This window comes from Sinocyclocheilus anshuiensis, unplaced genomic scaffold (genome assembly GCF_001515605.1).
Source record: "Sinocyclocheilus anshuiensis isolate Anshui unplaced genomic scaffold, SAMN03320099.WGS_v1.1 scaffold477, whole genome shotgun sequence".
Lineage (NCBI taxonomy): Eukaryota > Metazoa > Chordata > Actinopteri > Cypriniformes > Cyprinidae > Sinocyclocheilus > Sinocyclocheilus anshuiensis.
The window spans coordinates 481,429-497,656 of NW_015536549.1; the positions used below are offsets into that span (position 1 = coordinate 481,429).

Sequence of the window (16,228 nt, forward strand, 5' to 3'; positions counted from 1 at the left end):
GCGATGCAATGCAACGCGTAAAAAGACAGTGTAAGTCATTATAATCTGTAATTATGTCCCCACTGGATGCAACAAATGCCTCGTTTATAATGAGTTTTAATGTTTTTGTCTCGTCGCTCCGGCCGGGACAAGGCATCACAATATGGCAAGGGGCGTAACATTTCCGTCACACGCTTGAGGTATTCGGCCAATCACAATGCACTGGATAGCTAGCCAATCAGAGCACACCTCGCTTTTCAGACCGATGAGCTTTGTAAAAATCGACGCGTTTCAGAAAGGCGGGGCATAGAGAAGAAACAATAATGTACAGTATGTGGAAAATTATGTGTTTTTTTTTAACCTTAAACCGCATAAACACATTTCATTACACCAAATACACAAAATAATGTTCTTTTTAGCAACATCATATGACCCCTTTAAAAAGTTGTGTGTCCTATACATTACGATAGCGAATATCAGATGAACATGATGAACATCAGATGGACAAATCCACAACATATGCAAATGACAAAGTGCTCATGAAATCTGAGTAAAGATTTATGCTTTGTATGTATGCGTTAATTCACCTTGTACATTCACGCTTTATGTAATGTTGTTTTTTATTCGTACAGTATGGTAACAGCAAATGTTTTTCTAACAATGATTTCGTTAAACAGCATAAATTTTTTAGCAGTTAATGATTTAAACGTCGGTTAAATTAATTAATTAAACACATTAGGCTACTCCTGGAAACTGTAAGGCTAAAATGCCATAGAATTTGCGCAATCTTTAAGAGTCTGAAATAGATATTGCTCCCTCAGGACATAAAATAATACACACATCATAACATATTCAGAGAAATAACACTGACTGCGTATGCTACAGACTTAAAGACATGAAGCTTTATTTCCAAGATGATGCGTGGTAAGCTCTGAATTTCAATACAATAGAGCAATATAGTAACAGGCTTGTATTGTATATCCGAATCAATTTCAGATACTAATACCAGATATATATTCATGTTTAATATTTCCTGCGTAATTACGTACATAAAGAAATATATTTTGTGTTGGATCAGTCACCTGTCATCAAGTGTGCAGCTGACACGCCCACCTTAACGATTTCAATATAGTGCATATCCTGCCCGAAAAGACCATAAACATTGCAGATAACATCTTAAGTAAAAATTAATTTACATACACTTATCTTAAAAACTAATCCCTAGTTTCTAATCCCTAGTGACTGATACGCTTCAAATCGGGTGATTTTAAGTCAGTTTTTTGGCTGTCAGTCAGTGGTGCTCCCCGCCAGTAGGGAATAGTAAGATGGCTGCTCGAACACGTCCGGTGGCTTCACCGCTGAATGGCAGTTTAGAATGCGATGAGCGATCCAGTCATATATATAGATCAGTGCTTGCAACGCATTCATTGTCCTTGCAGGCATCAAGTTAGCTGAAATCAATGTTCAGCATTCATCTTAAACTGTTGCAGCCCCACTGAGTTGGCAGTGTTCGACTAAGTCGTGTAAAATAAATACTGACTGGGGATTAGCACCAGTGCTACTGCTGCCTTCGTGTTCATCTGCACTGTGTTAACCCTGCATGCATTATGTTCATGACAGCAGTGGTCATAATTAAATTATGTTCTGATATATACTGATGTCCATTGCCGCTGCAGTGGACATCAGTACTAGGTGTGAGCACGACCGCCACCATTAACTGCACAGCATGGTCAGGTTTGCCACCAGTTGCAACATTATGCAATAGTGTCTGTGTTGCTGCCGCATGCATTATTTGGTCACCAGCGCACTGTGACCGTGCGGTGCTCACACTGTGGATGTCACACATCCCGGGGTAAACATTGCTAAGCGATAGTGCCGTCGTGTCCACGTGTCTGCGTTTCTGAATGGCTGCTGTTAATGCAATCTGTCTAATGCTTGTGCAACTTGCTCTTATAGCTGCTATGCCATTGAGCTTATGAAGTCTTCCGTTGTGTGAAGTACTTTTTGCTGAGGTCAACGGCTTTGCTTGCAGCCAATTTGGACCTTTGCTATCAACACAGCGGGATTTTAAACGATCCCCAAATCTTCAATGATGCAGTGTCGAGAGACCGACTCGAGAGGGAATGTCTCCGGTTACCTAACGTAACCTCGGTTCCCTGAACGGAAGGGACGAGACACTGCGTACGCTGCCATGTTGCATAGCTTAGAGTCTTTGTCAGCTGCACTCTGCTTCATTCCAAAGATTCAGTGCCGCTAACATCTTAAGTAAAAATTAATTTACATACACTTATCTTAAAAACTAATCCCTAGTTTCTAATCCCTAGTGACTGATACGCTTCAAATCGGGTGATTTTAAGTCAGTTTTTTGGCTGTCAGTCAGTGGTGCTCCCCGCCAGTAGGGAATAGTAAGATGGCTGCTCGAACACGTCCGGTGGCTTCACCGCTGAATGGCAGTTTAGAATGCGATGAGCGATCCAGTCATATATATAGATCAGTGCTTGCAACGCATTCATTGTCCTTGCAGGCATCAAGTTAGCTGAAATCAATGTTCAGCATTCATCTTAAACTGTTGCAGCCCCACTGAGTTGGCAGTGTTCGACTAAGTCGTGTAAAATAAATACTGACTGGGGATTAGCACCAGTGCTACTGCTGCCTTCGTGTTCATCTGCACTGTGTTAACCCTGCATGCATTATGTTCATGACAGCAGTGGTCATAATTAAATTATGTTCTGATATATACTGATGTCCATTGCCGCTGCAGTGGACATCAGTACTAGGTGTGAGCACGACCGCCACCATTAACTGCACAGCATGGTCAGGTTTGCCACCAGTTGCAACATTATGCAATAGTGTCTGTGTTGCTGCCGCATGCATTATTTGGTCACCAGCGCACTGTGACCGTGCGGTGCTCACACTGTGGATGTCACACATCCCGGGGTAAACATTGCTAAGCGATAGTGCCGTCGTGTCCACGTGTCTGCGTTTCTGAATGGCTGCTGTTAATGCAATCTGTCTAATGCTTGTGCAACTTGCTCTTATAGCTGCTATGCCATTGAGCTTATGAAGTCTTCCGTTGTGTGAAGTACTTTTTGCTGAGGTCAACGGCTTTGCTTGCAGCCAATTTGGACCTTTGCTATCAACACAGCGGGATTTTAAACGATCCCCAAATCTTCAATGATGCAGTGTCGAGAGACCGACTCGAGAGGGAATGTCTCCGGTTACCTAACGTAACCTCGGTTCCCTGAACGGAAGGGACGAGACACTGCGTACGCTGCCATGTTGCATAGCTTAGAGTCTTTGTCAGCTGCACTCTGCTTCATTCCAAAGATTCAGTGCCGCCTTATAGTGTGGGGGAGCCTGCCTCTATTTTGCATGCTTGAACGCCATTGGCGGGCGAATTCTCGTCCTCGAGATTTCGTAAGACTTCAGTAGATTCAAGGAAGGAGGGGATAACCCCAAAGCGACATCTTCGATGACGCAGTGTCTAGTTCCCTCCTCTCAGGGAAACAAGGTTACGTTAGTTAACCAGCAAATACAACGCTTCCAGTGTGCGATACCTTCGAGTTGTCCTAGACGCGGCATGGCACTGCACTTCTCGTCCTGTGTGCGACCGAAAATTATGTCTGATAATTTATTTTGTCAGGGGCTGCGTTTACACTTTTTATTAACATGCGACCTGTATCCGGATGTTGTCCACATACACATTGAAAATACAAGTGTAAACGTGCTTCTGATCGAATTGTTATCCAATTAGCATGTCATGGTCCAGAGTAGGGCTGCACGATAAATCGCATGCGATATTTAATGCGCATCTTGTCAGAAAGCCGGTTCTGTAATCAGCGGTAAATCTCCATCACGTGCGTGCTTTCACATTGAGCAGCATTAACTACACAGAGCCGTTGTTCACTGACGAGCTGCGCAAAAAATCGCGTGAATATGAACGTGGTTTTGCGCAGCTCGTCAGTGAACAACGGCTCTGTGTAGTTAATGCTGCTCAATGTGAAAGCACGCACGTGATGGAGATTTACCGCTGACGCTGATTACAGAACCGGCTTTACTGATAAGATGCGCGTTAAATATCGCATGCGATTTATTGTGCAGCCCTAGTCCAGAGGTAGTCGAGGAGGCATTGTGATCGGATCTCTGTGTAATGTAAACGCAATCCAGCCAACGTGTCTCACCCAAAATCAGCCAACGTGATTCACCCAAAATCCCGCTGCCTCTCTCCCGTACTGCCAAAAGACTTATTTAAATATTGCACGGAAAAAGAGAGATCCGATCGGTTACAGTGGGGAAAATATTTATTTGATCCACCTGCTGATTTTGTAAGTTTGCACACTTACAAAGAAATGAAGGGTCTGTAATTTTTATGGTAGGTTTACTTTAACGGATAGAGACAGAATGCCAACCAAAAAAATGCAGAAAAAACACATTATATAAAGGTTAGAAATTGATATGCAATTCAGTGAGTGAAATAATAAGTATTTGATCCCCAAGCAAAACATGACTTAGTACTTGGTGCAGAAACCCTTGTTTGGGAAGCACAGAGGTAAGACTTTTCTTGTAGTTGGTCACCAGGTTTGCACATATCTCAGGAGGGATTTTGATCCACTTCTCTTTACAGATCCTCTCTAAATCCTTAAGGTTTCTTCGCTGTTGTTTGGCAACTCGAAGTTTCAGCTCCCTCCACAGATTTTCTATAGGATTGAGGTCTGGAGACTGGCTAGGCCACTCCATGACCTTAATGTGCTTCTTCTTGAGCCACTCCTTTGTTGCCTTGGCGGTAAGTTTTGGGTCATTGTCATGCTGGAAGACCCATCCATGACCCATCTTCAGTGATCTGGCTGAGGGAAGGAGGTTCTCGTCCAAGATTTTACAGTACATGGCCCCGTCCATTTGCCCCTCAATAGGGCCTTTCGCACCGCGGGAACCTTTTCATAGTACCAGAACTAATTGTGGAACTACCCACTTTTTGGCGTTTTCGCACCGCCGGAACTGGGTGCGATTTTAGTACCGGACTGCCTTTTTCGAGAACCAAATTAGCTCCTACTCCGGAGCAGGGTCTAACCAGCACAACTGGTACTAATCGTGACGTAAGTAGACATTGATTGGCCAATTCTCTGAATCATTTAGATGTTTATTGGCAAACTTTAAACAGGCCTTTACATGTGCCTTCTTGAGCAGGGGGACCTTGCAGGTGCTGCAGGATTTCAGTCCATTGCGGCGTAGTGTGTTACCAATGGTTTGCTTGGTGACTGTGGTCCCAACTGCCTTAAGATCATTAACAAGCTCCTCCCATGTAGTTCGGGGCTGATCCCTCACCTTTCTTATTTTGTATTCTTGTTTTGTATTTCTTCCATTTCCGAATAATCGCAGCAACGGTTGTTTCCTTCTCACCAAGCTTCTTGCTGATCGTCTTGTAGCCCTTTCCAACTTTGACAGCTCTTTGGTCTTGCCCATGGTGGTGGGAGAGGTTGGAATGGAAGATACAGATTGTGTGGACGGGTGTCTTATACACCTAACAAGCTGACATTAGGAGTAACTTCTTAAAGTGACAGGACTAATCTGTGTTCCACATGGGCTCATAACCAATCTGTGCGAGCCAGAATTCTTGCTGGTTGGTAGGGGATCAAATACTTATTTCACTCACTGAAATGCAAATAAATTTCTAACCTTTATATATTATTTGTTTTTTCTGGATTTTTTTGGTTGATATTCTGTCTCTATCCGTTAAAATAAACCTACCATAAAAATGACAGACCCTTCATTTCTTTGTAAGTGGGCAAACTAAATCAAATAAATATTTTCCCCACTGTACCTAATAGAGAAGTCACTTGATGTTGCCAAGTGTAAACTTGCTGTGTCCTGATTGACTGATGATCACATGTTGATGCCAAGTGTAAAAGCAGCCAAAAATATATAGTTTATGAATAAATGTAAAAAATAAATATAATGCTGAAATGAAGCAGAATTCAGAGCATCCTCCTACGAATTGAACATGAGCTGCAATTGAATGTCACTACCAATGTAATTTTCTTTTTCTTTTTATCGCTTGAATTGTGAGCACAGAGTCACATGGACAACACCCCATTCACATCATGTCAAGTTTCTACTGATTCTCAGATTTTAATTTATCAAAATAATTCACTGTGTGATGATGATATTTATTTGATACATTCTTGAATACAGTGCAATGTTTCCCAAGCACTCCATTATATGACTCTTTACCACTCTGCATCCAGTATATGATCCATTACCGACTGCAGTCACGGCAGTTTTCTTTTTGCTTATTTTCTTTTTTTTCAAATTAATAATAATAATAAAATAAATACGCATGTTTTTATTGTAAAAATTGCCAAATTCCCCATTTTCCTCATAGAAATTAATAACAATGCTTTGTTTTCCACCAGTAGTGGGTGTGGCATACTTTCTGACTACATCAATAAACACCGCCCTCCAGACTGAAAGCACTTGCGATTCCATTTGAATTTTGTGAGGGTTGGAGCAGGACGTGGAGAAGGTGAAATGGCAATTGTGTTATTTTCTATTGCTATTCCAAAATGACAGAATCTTAACTAGTAAGACATTGGAAATGCAATAGCAAATGGACTTTGCTTTCCATTTAAAATTTGGCAGACATGTTACATACACGGAAAAGAAAATGGAAATACAATTTGCAATTCCTTTTGAATATTGTCCGGAATATCATTCCATATTGGGATATATGGACAGCTCAAGGTTAAACCAGTATAGCAGTTACCCCTAGAGCAAAGTTAACCTGGTTTTAAAAGTGAGGCCCAATCATGAAAATGTCATTATGAGGACATGTGAATTTGGTTGAATATAAAACATTTAGTCAGTCCACTTTTAGTACAAGATTGCTGGTCTCAGTGTGTTCAAATGGGGACACCCTCAGTTTTAAACCTCTTTTTAACCCTCCAGGCTACACAAATTACCCATATATTCTCAGAAAAGCAGGTCCCAAGAGCCATATTTACTTCAAGTGAAAAGAGGGCTGCTGCTGTTTTATCAGCTTGCCACTAGATAGCACTATAGAGTTTTGTTATTGTCTTAAGTGACTTGTTGTACACAAGTTAAATGGTTATTGTTTTGTTTTCGTTTACGATAAAAGTTCCAGCTTTTTGTTTGTTTACTGCTCAGTGAGTTGTGTGAACTTGAGCTATGATCTAGTCAGAGCAGTACAACAGATCAGTACATTCAAAAGCATGCTGCCTTCCTTACCATCAAAGTCCACCTTCCCATCTCCGTTGAGATCAATGTCTGTCAGAATTTCTTCCAGTTCTCCCTTCTTCAGTTTCTCCCCAAGCAGCGTCTTTGTGGACTCCTTCAGCTCCTCAAAGGTGATCCGTCCATCACCGTCACAGTCAAACTAAGAGAGGCACAGAGGAATGCAGAGTTTTACGAAGAGCTAATATTATTTATGGGTTGGAAAAAGATGCAATGTAATGACGTTTTGATGTTTCTGGGGTTTTGTTCTCTATTTAATGTACATTTTAAAGTGAGCTCCGTTTGAAGGGAACTTTAGAGAGCATACTCACCTGTTTGAAAGCGCAGTGCAGCTCCCTTAGACCCACCATATGAGCGGTTTCAGCCAGCATCCTGGGCCCCATTAATTCACAGAAATCATCAAAGTCCACATGACCTCCCCCTATAAACACAAACACACCAGCAGACACATTTATCTTTACTTTTAAACTGACATACACTACCGTTCAAAAGTTTGGGATTGGTTCGATTTTTTTATGGTTGTCTGTTATGTTCATCAAAGCTGCATTTATTTGATAAAAAATACAGTAAAAACAGTAATATTTTAATAGACTTCAATAGATTTTAAATTTTAAGTAGCCAATACTCCAGTGTTCAGTGTAACATGATCCTTCAGAAATCATTCTAATATGCTGATTTGTTGTGCTGTTTAATATTTGTGTGGAAACACTGCTACAGGTTTTTTCAGGATTCTTTGATGAATAGAAAGTTCAAAAGAACAGCATTTATTTGAAATTGAAATCTTTTGTAACAATTTAAATGTCTTTACTGTCACTTTTGATCAGTTTATTGCATCTTTGCTGAATAAAAGTATTACAACTTTTTAAAAGATCTTACTGACCTCACACTTTAAACTGTAGTGTAGGTCAAAAGGTTAGAGTATAAATAGAAACACACACACACACATACATACATTTCATTTTTATCTGCTGAATGATCTCAATCAGTTCCATCTCTGTTGGCATGTATCCCATGGTTCTCATGCAGTCTGCGACATCTTTGTAGTGCAAATACCCATCCTGGTCATAGTCAAACTCTTTAAATGCTACATGCAGCTCTGAAAGGAAAAGAAATGTAATCACATTTAACCACACTGCCAACTTTTCTTCAATTTGCAGTATACCATATTTGGCTTAGGTGTTATGAATGGACAATGGTGTGTGTGTGTGTGTGTGTGTGTACACACACACACATACACATATATATATGGATTTTGTCCCATATTAATCGTCTTAGCCTTCTTGGATCTATCCAAATTGTATTTATTAGTTTTAGTATTTAAAATGTATTTTAAATTTGTATTTTTTTTATTGTGTTCTGTTGTTAATTATAATGTGCTACTCCTGTTTAATTTACATGTTTATGTTAATGTTAATGAAATTACAAAATCACACAGATCATGGTTTTAAACTTACATTAGGACATTTACATTATGCCACATACTGTACCAGTTATATAATCTATAGGACTGTGCAGCTTAAGCGGGTATAGGACCATCAGCACAGGCTGACTCACTGCTCTGGTATTATTAATGCTGCTTACGTCTTCATCCGCTGTATGCCATTCACCATTCATGACAATACCAATCCATTTTTAGTCAAATTTATTTGTGTCAGATGTTATTGAATTTTGTCAGTTATTTTTCTTATGCTGAATGTGTTGTAGCAATTGTATTGTGTCTGTCTAGGCGCTGTGCACTGTCTCGGATATTAAATATGCATGTTCTGTACATACCATCTAGTTCCTCTGGCAGTAAATCGCTGTCCTGGTGAAAGTAAATGGGAGAGAGAGAGTCAGAGAGGTAGAAGGACAGCGAGATGAGAGAGCAAAATGACAATGAGGAAAAACAATCGTGACTAAAAACAGCTAAATATGGAAATTATTACAGCATGAGAGCTGAACGTCCTTAGAGACATCGCCCATTTTTAATCACTAATAACTGAGGTTTATGTTAGCATGCTTATCAATGCTGCTCAGTGGCACAATGACGCATAGAGTGTGGTGGTGGGGTGGGGGGGGGTTGTATAATTGGATTACACCATAACATGCCCTACCATGCCTCACATCAACGCTAATACAAACAATGAACGGCAGAGAGATTCAGGGAAAAAATTAACTCGTTTTGCAAACATCAAATGTGTATATGGTTAAGGGGCAATGTGTATTAAAAGAAAAATAGAAAGAACGTTTAGCAAAGAAACGGTTTAAAAACTATATTATTATTGCTGTATTTCGTAAATATATCCTCTCATACAGTTTTATTTAGATTCATGGGCATATGCATGCTTTAATATATCAAAATCATACAAATACACATGCATATACGCTATACAAATAAAGTTGACTTTAAAATGTTTGACTTAATTACAAACAAACATACAGTATGTATCTGCTAGCACTTTCAGAAATAGATGCATATGCACTCGGGCATAAACATGCAAATGCATGCACATTTATTAATTTTTTGAAGTTGCATGTGGTTATTATTAAACTGTTTATTCTATTTTTTTTTTTTTTTCATGTAACTTTTTTTTTTTTTTAAAGCAAACTTGGCCTGTAGCTTCACGGTATAGTCTTACGGATTTCACATAGTAGTCTTTGACATTAAAATAATTTATTGAAAAAACATTTTGAGCCAATAGCTTCATGAAATGAAATTTCAAGCAGTTTGAAATTTCGGTTTCAAGCAGGTTTTCTGAATGCTCTCCTGTCTTACAAATCCAATGTTTTTGTTCTCATAGGGAAAAAAATCATATGTCCAAATTAACCTAGCATGAAAGGTAGCTATACTGTAGTTTAAAATAAATCTGTCTGGTTAACCTCTTAAAATTGTGATTTTGGCCTGTCCTACATGTTGCTTGGACCTCCCCGCAGTCTTAGCCCTCTTAACTGTATTGAAATTTTATTTAATATTTATCAGTTTAGTATTTAAAATGTGTTATTTTATTATCTTTTCTGTCTTCCATATAGGACATTAAACATATAGTCCTACCCCTAACACATGCTATTGGTTGAGCCAGTGTTTCTGTGTCAGATTGATCTGGATTTTTAATCAAATCATCTTAATTTTTTTATTGTTTGAATGACTATGATTCAGTAACTCGTGACAGATTCATAGCGTCGGTTTTAAAAGCAGAAGCAAGATGCTAGCTTAGGTCTGAGCTTCAGTGTACCAAAATACATTCTTGACTTGGCACTTGTTACTGACCTGATTGAGAAGGAAGGTAGCGTGTTGACAGGCGGCAATATTTTCTCAATGCAAAATAAGTCAAACAAACAGGCTAACTTTAGGCACCTATAAATGGGTCACTTGTCTAAAAACATCTCAAAGTAGTCTAAGCTAGTTTGCTAGTTTTAGTTGATCTCTCTGACTGGTTTTAGAGTGATTTTGGGCACTTTTCAGCTTGGTCAGTCTGACTGGTCACCCCACTAAACCAGCTGTACACCTGCTTGGCTTAGATAGGAGACCATCTTAAGCCAGCTAAGACCTGCTTGTGGTTTGTTTATTTATTTATGTATTTATTTATTTATTTTTCAGTAATGTGGTGATACTGTGGTCCAGTGATGTATCAGATTGTAAATACAATAATGCAGAATCAGTCTTGTTATTGGAAACTAAAACTATGAAAAATAGTTTTCGACGATTGAAATAAAATAAAATACTAGATGTGATATTTTAATATATTATAATTTCATATAAAATATGATATTATAAATATTATATGAAAAACTTAAACCTAAAGGAAAATTAGAGATGTTATTTTGAATTGAAATAAATGTTTTTAAGTTTTTAAAATTACTAAAATTAAAAATAAAAAAAATAAAAAGCTAAATAGAAATATTAAAAAACAAGAAATTAATAAAAATGGGAAAACAAAAGAAAATTATTTAAACTTAAAAATGAAAATATTCTTTTAAAAAAATCACATTTATAATAAAAAAATACTGTAATATTACATGTAAGGGTGATTGCCATAATTTAAATGTTGCTCCAAGGTACACTGAAAAATAGCATGTTATTACTATGGTGCCTTTTATATTAGTTTTATTAGTTATAACCTGTTCAAAATTATTGTAGAATTTTAAATGTAGATCATTAAAAAAACAGCAAGAATACATCTAGAGATCTACTCTAGTTCACCTGTCCAAAGAGAGCGTTGAGGTACTGTGTATATGCTGCAGCGATAGCTGTGTTCTGGCTGAAAGATCTACTGCCGTGGCATTCTTGGCTGCCAGATGAGCCCCTGTGACCTGAGTTTTTCGAGTCTTTTGAGGAGCTACGAAGAGCAGAGCGTGGAGGATGAGCATCTGATGTGGATGCTGGAGGACCAGAGGAGCTGTTAAAGGGAAAGAAGAGCAGAAGTGACCACACTGCACTTCATCTCAATCGATGCAAGTATTGATTTATAGCCACCCATACCTTTCTTTTGAAGAAGTTTTACTTCTCTGAGACATGCTAGTAGATAATGAGAAGGAGAAAGGGAAGATTTTCGATGTTCAGAGAAGTTTACTCATGTTATTCTTTCTCATCTCATATGCCAGTTCGTCCACATTGACATTGTAGTTACATAATTTTTCATGAATCATTCATGCAACCATGCCCAGCCCATTGAAGTTGACGTATAAAACATAACAGCAGTTTTCTGGCCAAGTTACTGCAACCTGTTTTACCCTACGTTTCAGTGGTTGGGCAGAGGCCTCATTCCAAATAAGAAAATGGCCACTGGGTCACTTCCTGGCATTATAATAGTCAGAAAGGTCATAGGCTGGAATTACAATGACCACTTCAAATGGCAACAGTTTGATGCCATTGTTTTCCCATTGTAGAAAGGTTTCTGTTTGAAAAGAAGCCCACACAGCATAGTCAAACGCACATTAGCGGCAGATCCCAGAGGACAGACCGTTCCTCCGAGCACTGAATTAGATTACAATGGAGGTCGACAGGCGCACAGACAGCCTATAAATTACAATCAACAGTTTAATATGCCCAAGCAAACAGTGAACCTCTGTCTGTCATATGCCCATCAAACAAGTCATTAGAACCGAAATTGTCAATGGCTCTTCACAAGCAACACGCATTAATTCAAAATGAGTGAATCATTCACACGAAAACATTTATTTCTTAATGCCTTGGCAATTTGAGTCTGTATAAATCTGTTGTGCTCCATTCATTAGTTTGGGATATAAAAAATTTTTAAAAAGCTCAAATAGAGAAGAAAATACCAAAATGTCTTGATAGTTTCTGTTAGACTTCAACAATATTGAATGAATAGCAAAGTGCGACTTTTACTTCAAATTTCAGATCAGTCCAAGACCAAATCCACATATACTGTATAGAGTGCAACAATCAGAGTCCAGAAGTAAAAAAAAAATAATAATTTTTCTCCATAGGGGAATTGAACTTAAAAAGATAACTTGTAAATCTTTAAATAATTTAAAGAGCTATAAAGTTGGTATGTGCCTTTGTTGGAGCTATCATCCTGCATTTTTTCAATTTTGATTTTATATTAATCTTGTTCAACAATGGATTTACTAATGAAAAACTACATTACCCAGTATTCTGCAAAGAAATTTCTTTCTTTTATTTCTTTTTAATTCAATTTCCAGTTGCAATGCTTAATGGGATTGTAGTTCATTCGCAATGCTTTATGGGATTGTAGTTCTTTCCTTTCTTTAATCTTCGATTTTTTTAAATTATTTTTTTCAAATGCCTTTTTGCTTTAAATTAAAGTTTGTAATGTTGTGTAATGTGTTAGCCGGTGGGTTTGGTTCATAGCTTTAATAAAGACATGTAAAGGAAACTGGCACTATTTTGATGTTTCCCCTGTATTATTCCATGGACTCGAGCTCTCCAAGTAGGTATCGTTGCAACTGTAATGAAAATTATCTCTGTGAACTTCATTATTAATATTAGCGAAACAATTGCATTGTTCGTCTTGTTGATACAGCAATTGTTTTGTACAACATGGACTTTTTTCTTAGGAGAAGCTTTAAATTAATATAGGCTAAAGAGAAAATATGCAATCATTTAATTTAAATCATTATCTCATGTCCACATAATTATTTCTTTTCTTGAATTGAAAAGGGTGGCTTTGATAAATCAGTATGTTGACTCAAATTAAATCTGAAGAAAATGTTAAATAAATGCTTCAGAAAATTTCTAATTACGTTTGAGTCTTCATGGCACATAGTCACAGCAAACTGATTATTCATATTTCAAATGAGATTAAACGTACTAAAAGACAGTACGTGGGCTCCGTCTGCTCTGGGTAATTTGGTGAATTTATTTCAGCGCACTAGTGACTCTCACCGAGAAGAAAAACCTGCCTCACTAATCTACAAGAGTTATTAAACTAAGTGACCAATTGCTGTCAATCTGCACGATGACACAAGCAATTTCAGCTCCTAATTCCTCTAATTGGAATAATTTAACAGAGGAGTGTTGGGATAATTATGGAACAAACTGATAGAATCGTCAGAGAGCCAAAGCTGTGCTGGGGCAAAGAAGACAAGACTGCTCCATTTTCCCCCTAATTACGATAAGATACCGAACCTTTTTTATGTGAATTGTGATACACAGAAATTAATTACTTCTAAAATTATATATGAGATGATTGGTTTGCTGGAATGCTGAAAACGGTGACATTCCTCCACCTAGTTTTCTTTTATTTATTTATTAAATTTTTTTGCTGAGCTCATGAAGTAAAAAATGTTTCATGGCAGCCACCTTTCAGGGCTGGCCTTCCAAAAATGACTGCATCTGACAGATGCAGATTAGATCGAACATTGACCTGCTTCAGAGATAGAAATCTATCTTTTGCACCCTGAAAGACTCAATCACATTGAGATATCTGTCCAGCCAAGGGCATCAGATACAGGCTTTCAAATGGCTTTGTCTTACTGTTTGACAGCTGAATAGAAGTGTTGCTGGTGTTCGAACTTTGATCAACTTTTAACTTTTTTCAATGTCAAAAATCAAATTGAATTCAGTTATTTGTATAGCACTTTTCACAGTATATATTGTTACTAAGCAGCCAGTTGCAAGGAAAACACCCTAATACATTAAAACCAATAGGGAGAAACTCAGCTGTGGAAGTCTTATCTATCCGTTTCATGGTGACTTATTGTTTTATTTTTTACTCTAGGGTGGAAACATGCTTCCATAGATATGACAGAAGTTGAAACATATATGTTGCATAACTGAGGTTATTTGTAAGGAGAGCTAGGTTTTGTTTACATTATGGGGACCAAAATGTCCCACAAGGATAGTTAAACCTTAAGGAAATGGCTTAATAAACATACTAAATGTCATCATGTATATGTAAAAATGCAAAAAGTGTGGTTCAGATTAAGGTTTAAGAAGAAAAGAAAAAAGCATACAGTACTGGGACCGTATTATGGACCCTCGGTTGAAATCGCATTCCCCGGGGAACAGTATTTCAGCTGGGCCCCCCGTGCGTTAATCAGTACCGTTCAAAAGTTTGGGGTCTTCAATAAGAAGTTTTTTTTTTTTTGTAAAAACAGTAATATTGTGAAATATTATTGTCACTTTTGATAATTTTAATGTGTCCTTTCTGAAAAGGACAGTTTTCAAATTTCTTTTGAACTTTTAAATAGTATATGTTTGTGTGCTTGTGTGTTAAGGATGTACAGTTTAAAATGGTTATTAAAAGCCCCTTGTTTACTACAGTATTTCTGTCTTGTTTTGTGATCTTCTCGTGAGATCCATCACAAGGCCGTTGGCATCAGAGAACTTTCCTGGGTTACATCTGAAAACAAGCCACAGAACAATACCCATGGAACGCTCAGATAGGCATGATCGATCCCCACTACCGATTATGTGTCATGGCGCTGAAATGAGGCCGGCCCCCTCCTTTGCCATTACGGCCACGCAGTGATGGGATTTATCTTGCTCGGCCTGGCAGCCCCTGACAATCCACTATCAGCTGCTGTGTTTAGAGTACCTGCTGTTTACATAGACCAACTTTACATCTGATTGACTGCATTCAAAGGCTCATCACTTCTCTATGGCTGTCGTTCATGTCCTTAACATTACTGCGGTTATTTACTGCATATGTTTCAGTAATTGCGATCTGACTGCTTCTCTTCCTGTCAGTTTCTGTACTAATACAGCAAAGCTTTTGAAAAAGATTGCCGCTATGGCTGTCACCATATGCCTGATATGTTACTGTTGAAAATGCTTTGTTGTTGACTTTTGAAGTCAATTGGGCCACAAAAGAGCTTTTTGCGAGTAGAGAATTTATGCAAGATGCCTCTAAAATCTTACTACATTGTTTTTTTCAGCTTACCTTCAGAATGAGGAGAGAAAAACGTACAATCCAGAACCACTTGAGTCAGTCTTTTAAAATCAATTCCTCCTCTGAGAGAATGTGTGGATTGACTGTATAGAAAGTGACCCTTCACCCTCCTTTGATAATCTGAGTAGGTGATAATCTGTCTAAATATGTTTGGATTAGCATGTGAGATGAGCGTGTTGATGATGTTTAAGACGTGCAAGTGTTCCTGTGAATGTGACTGTCTGGAACAGACACATTACTCTGCATTTATCTATGATTGCACAATGTAAAAAGTTCAGTTGCTGCCTTAAATGTTTAAGTATAATCAAATTGGCTGTATCATTTCAACATTATATTAAACTGACTCTTGCATAACTTAAAAAAAAAAGTTGAAATTGGTTAAGTTAATTTGATGAGGGCAAGTAATGGAAAAACATGTTGACATAATTTTTACATGTATTTAGCAAATATCAGTATGGTTAAAACTATAGAGTGTTCCTGTGAATGTGACTGTCTAGAACAGACACATTACTCTGCATTTATCTATGATTGCACAATGTAAAAAGTTTAGTTGCTGCCTTAAATGTTTAAGTATAATCAAATTGGCTGTATCATTTCAACATTATATTAAACTGACTCTTGCATAACTTAAAAAAAAAAGTTGA

General features: G+C 37.9%; 2 protein-coding genes across 3 annotated transcripts in view; one reads left to right on the forward strand and one right to left on the reverse strand.

The window, feature by feature from the left end:
- LOC107699144 (calcium-binding protein 2-like) overlaps positions 1-15,680 on the reverse strand; it is a 23,504-nt gene extending 7,824 nt beyond the window's left edge. Inside the window, exons 1-7 of the mRNA XM_016500332.1 lie at positions 15,576-15,680; positions 11,687-11,722; positions 11,408-11,603; positions 9,001-9,031; positions 8,180-8,323; positions 7,539-7,648; positions 7,222-7,369 (exon numbers count right to left, since the gene is read on the reverse strand). Coding sequence (XP_016355818.1) covers positions 7,222-7,369; positions 7,539-7,648; positions 8,180-8,323; positions 9,001-9,031; positions 11,408-11,603; positions 11,687-11,721 — 664 coding nt within the window. The 5' untranslated portion in view covers position 11,722; positions 15,576-15,680. The remainder of the gene's footprint in view (positions 1-7,221; positions 7,370-7,538; positions 7,649-8,179; positions 8,324-9,000; positions 9,032-11,407; positions 11,604-11,686; positions 11,723-15,575) is intronic.
- The window catches only part of LOC107699113 (double C2-like domain-containing protein beta), a 73,728-nt gene that overhangs the window by 7,245 nt on the left and 50,255 nt on the right, over positions 1-16,228 (forward strand). The window lies entirely within an intron of this gene.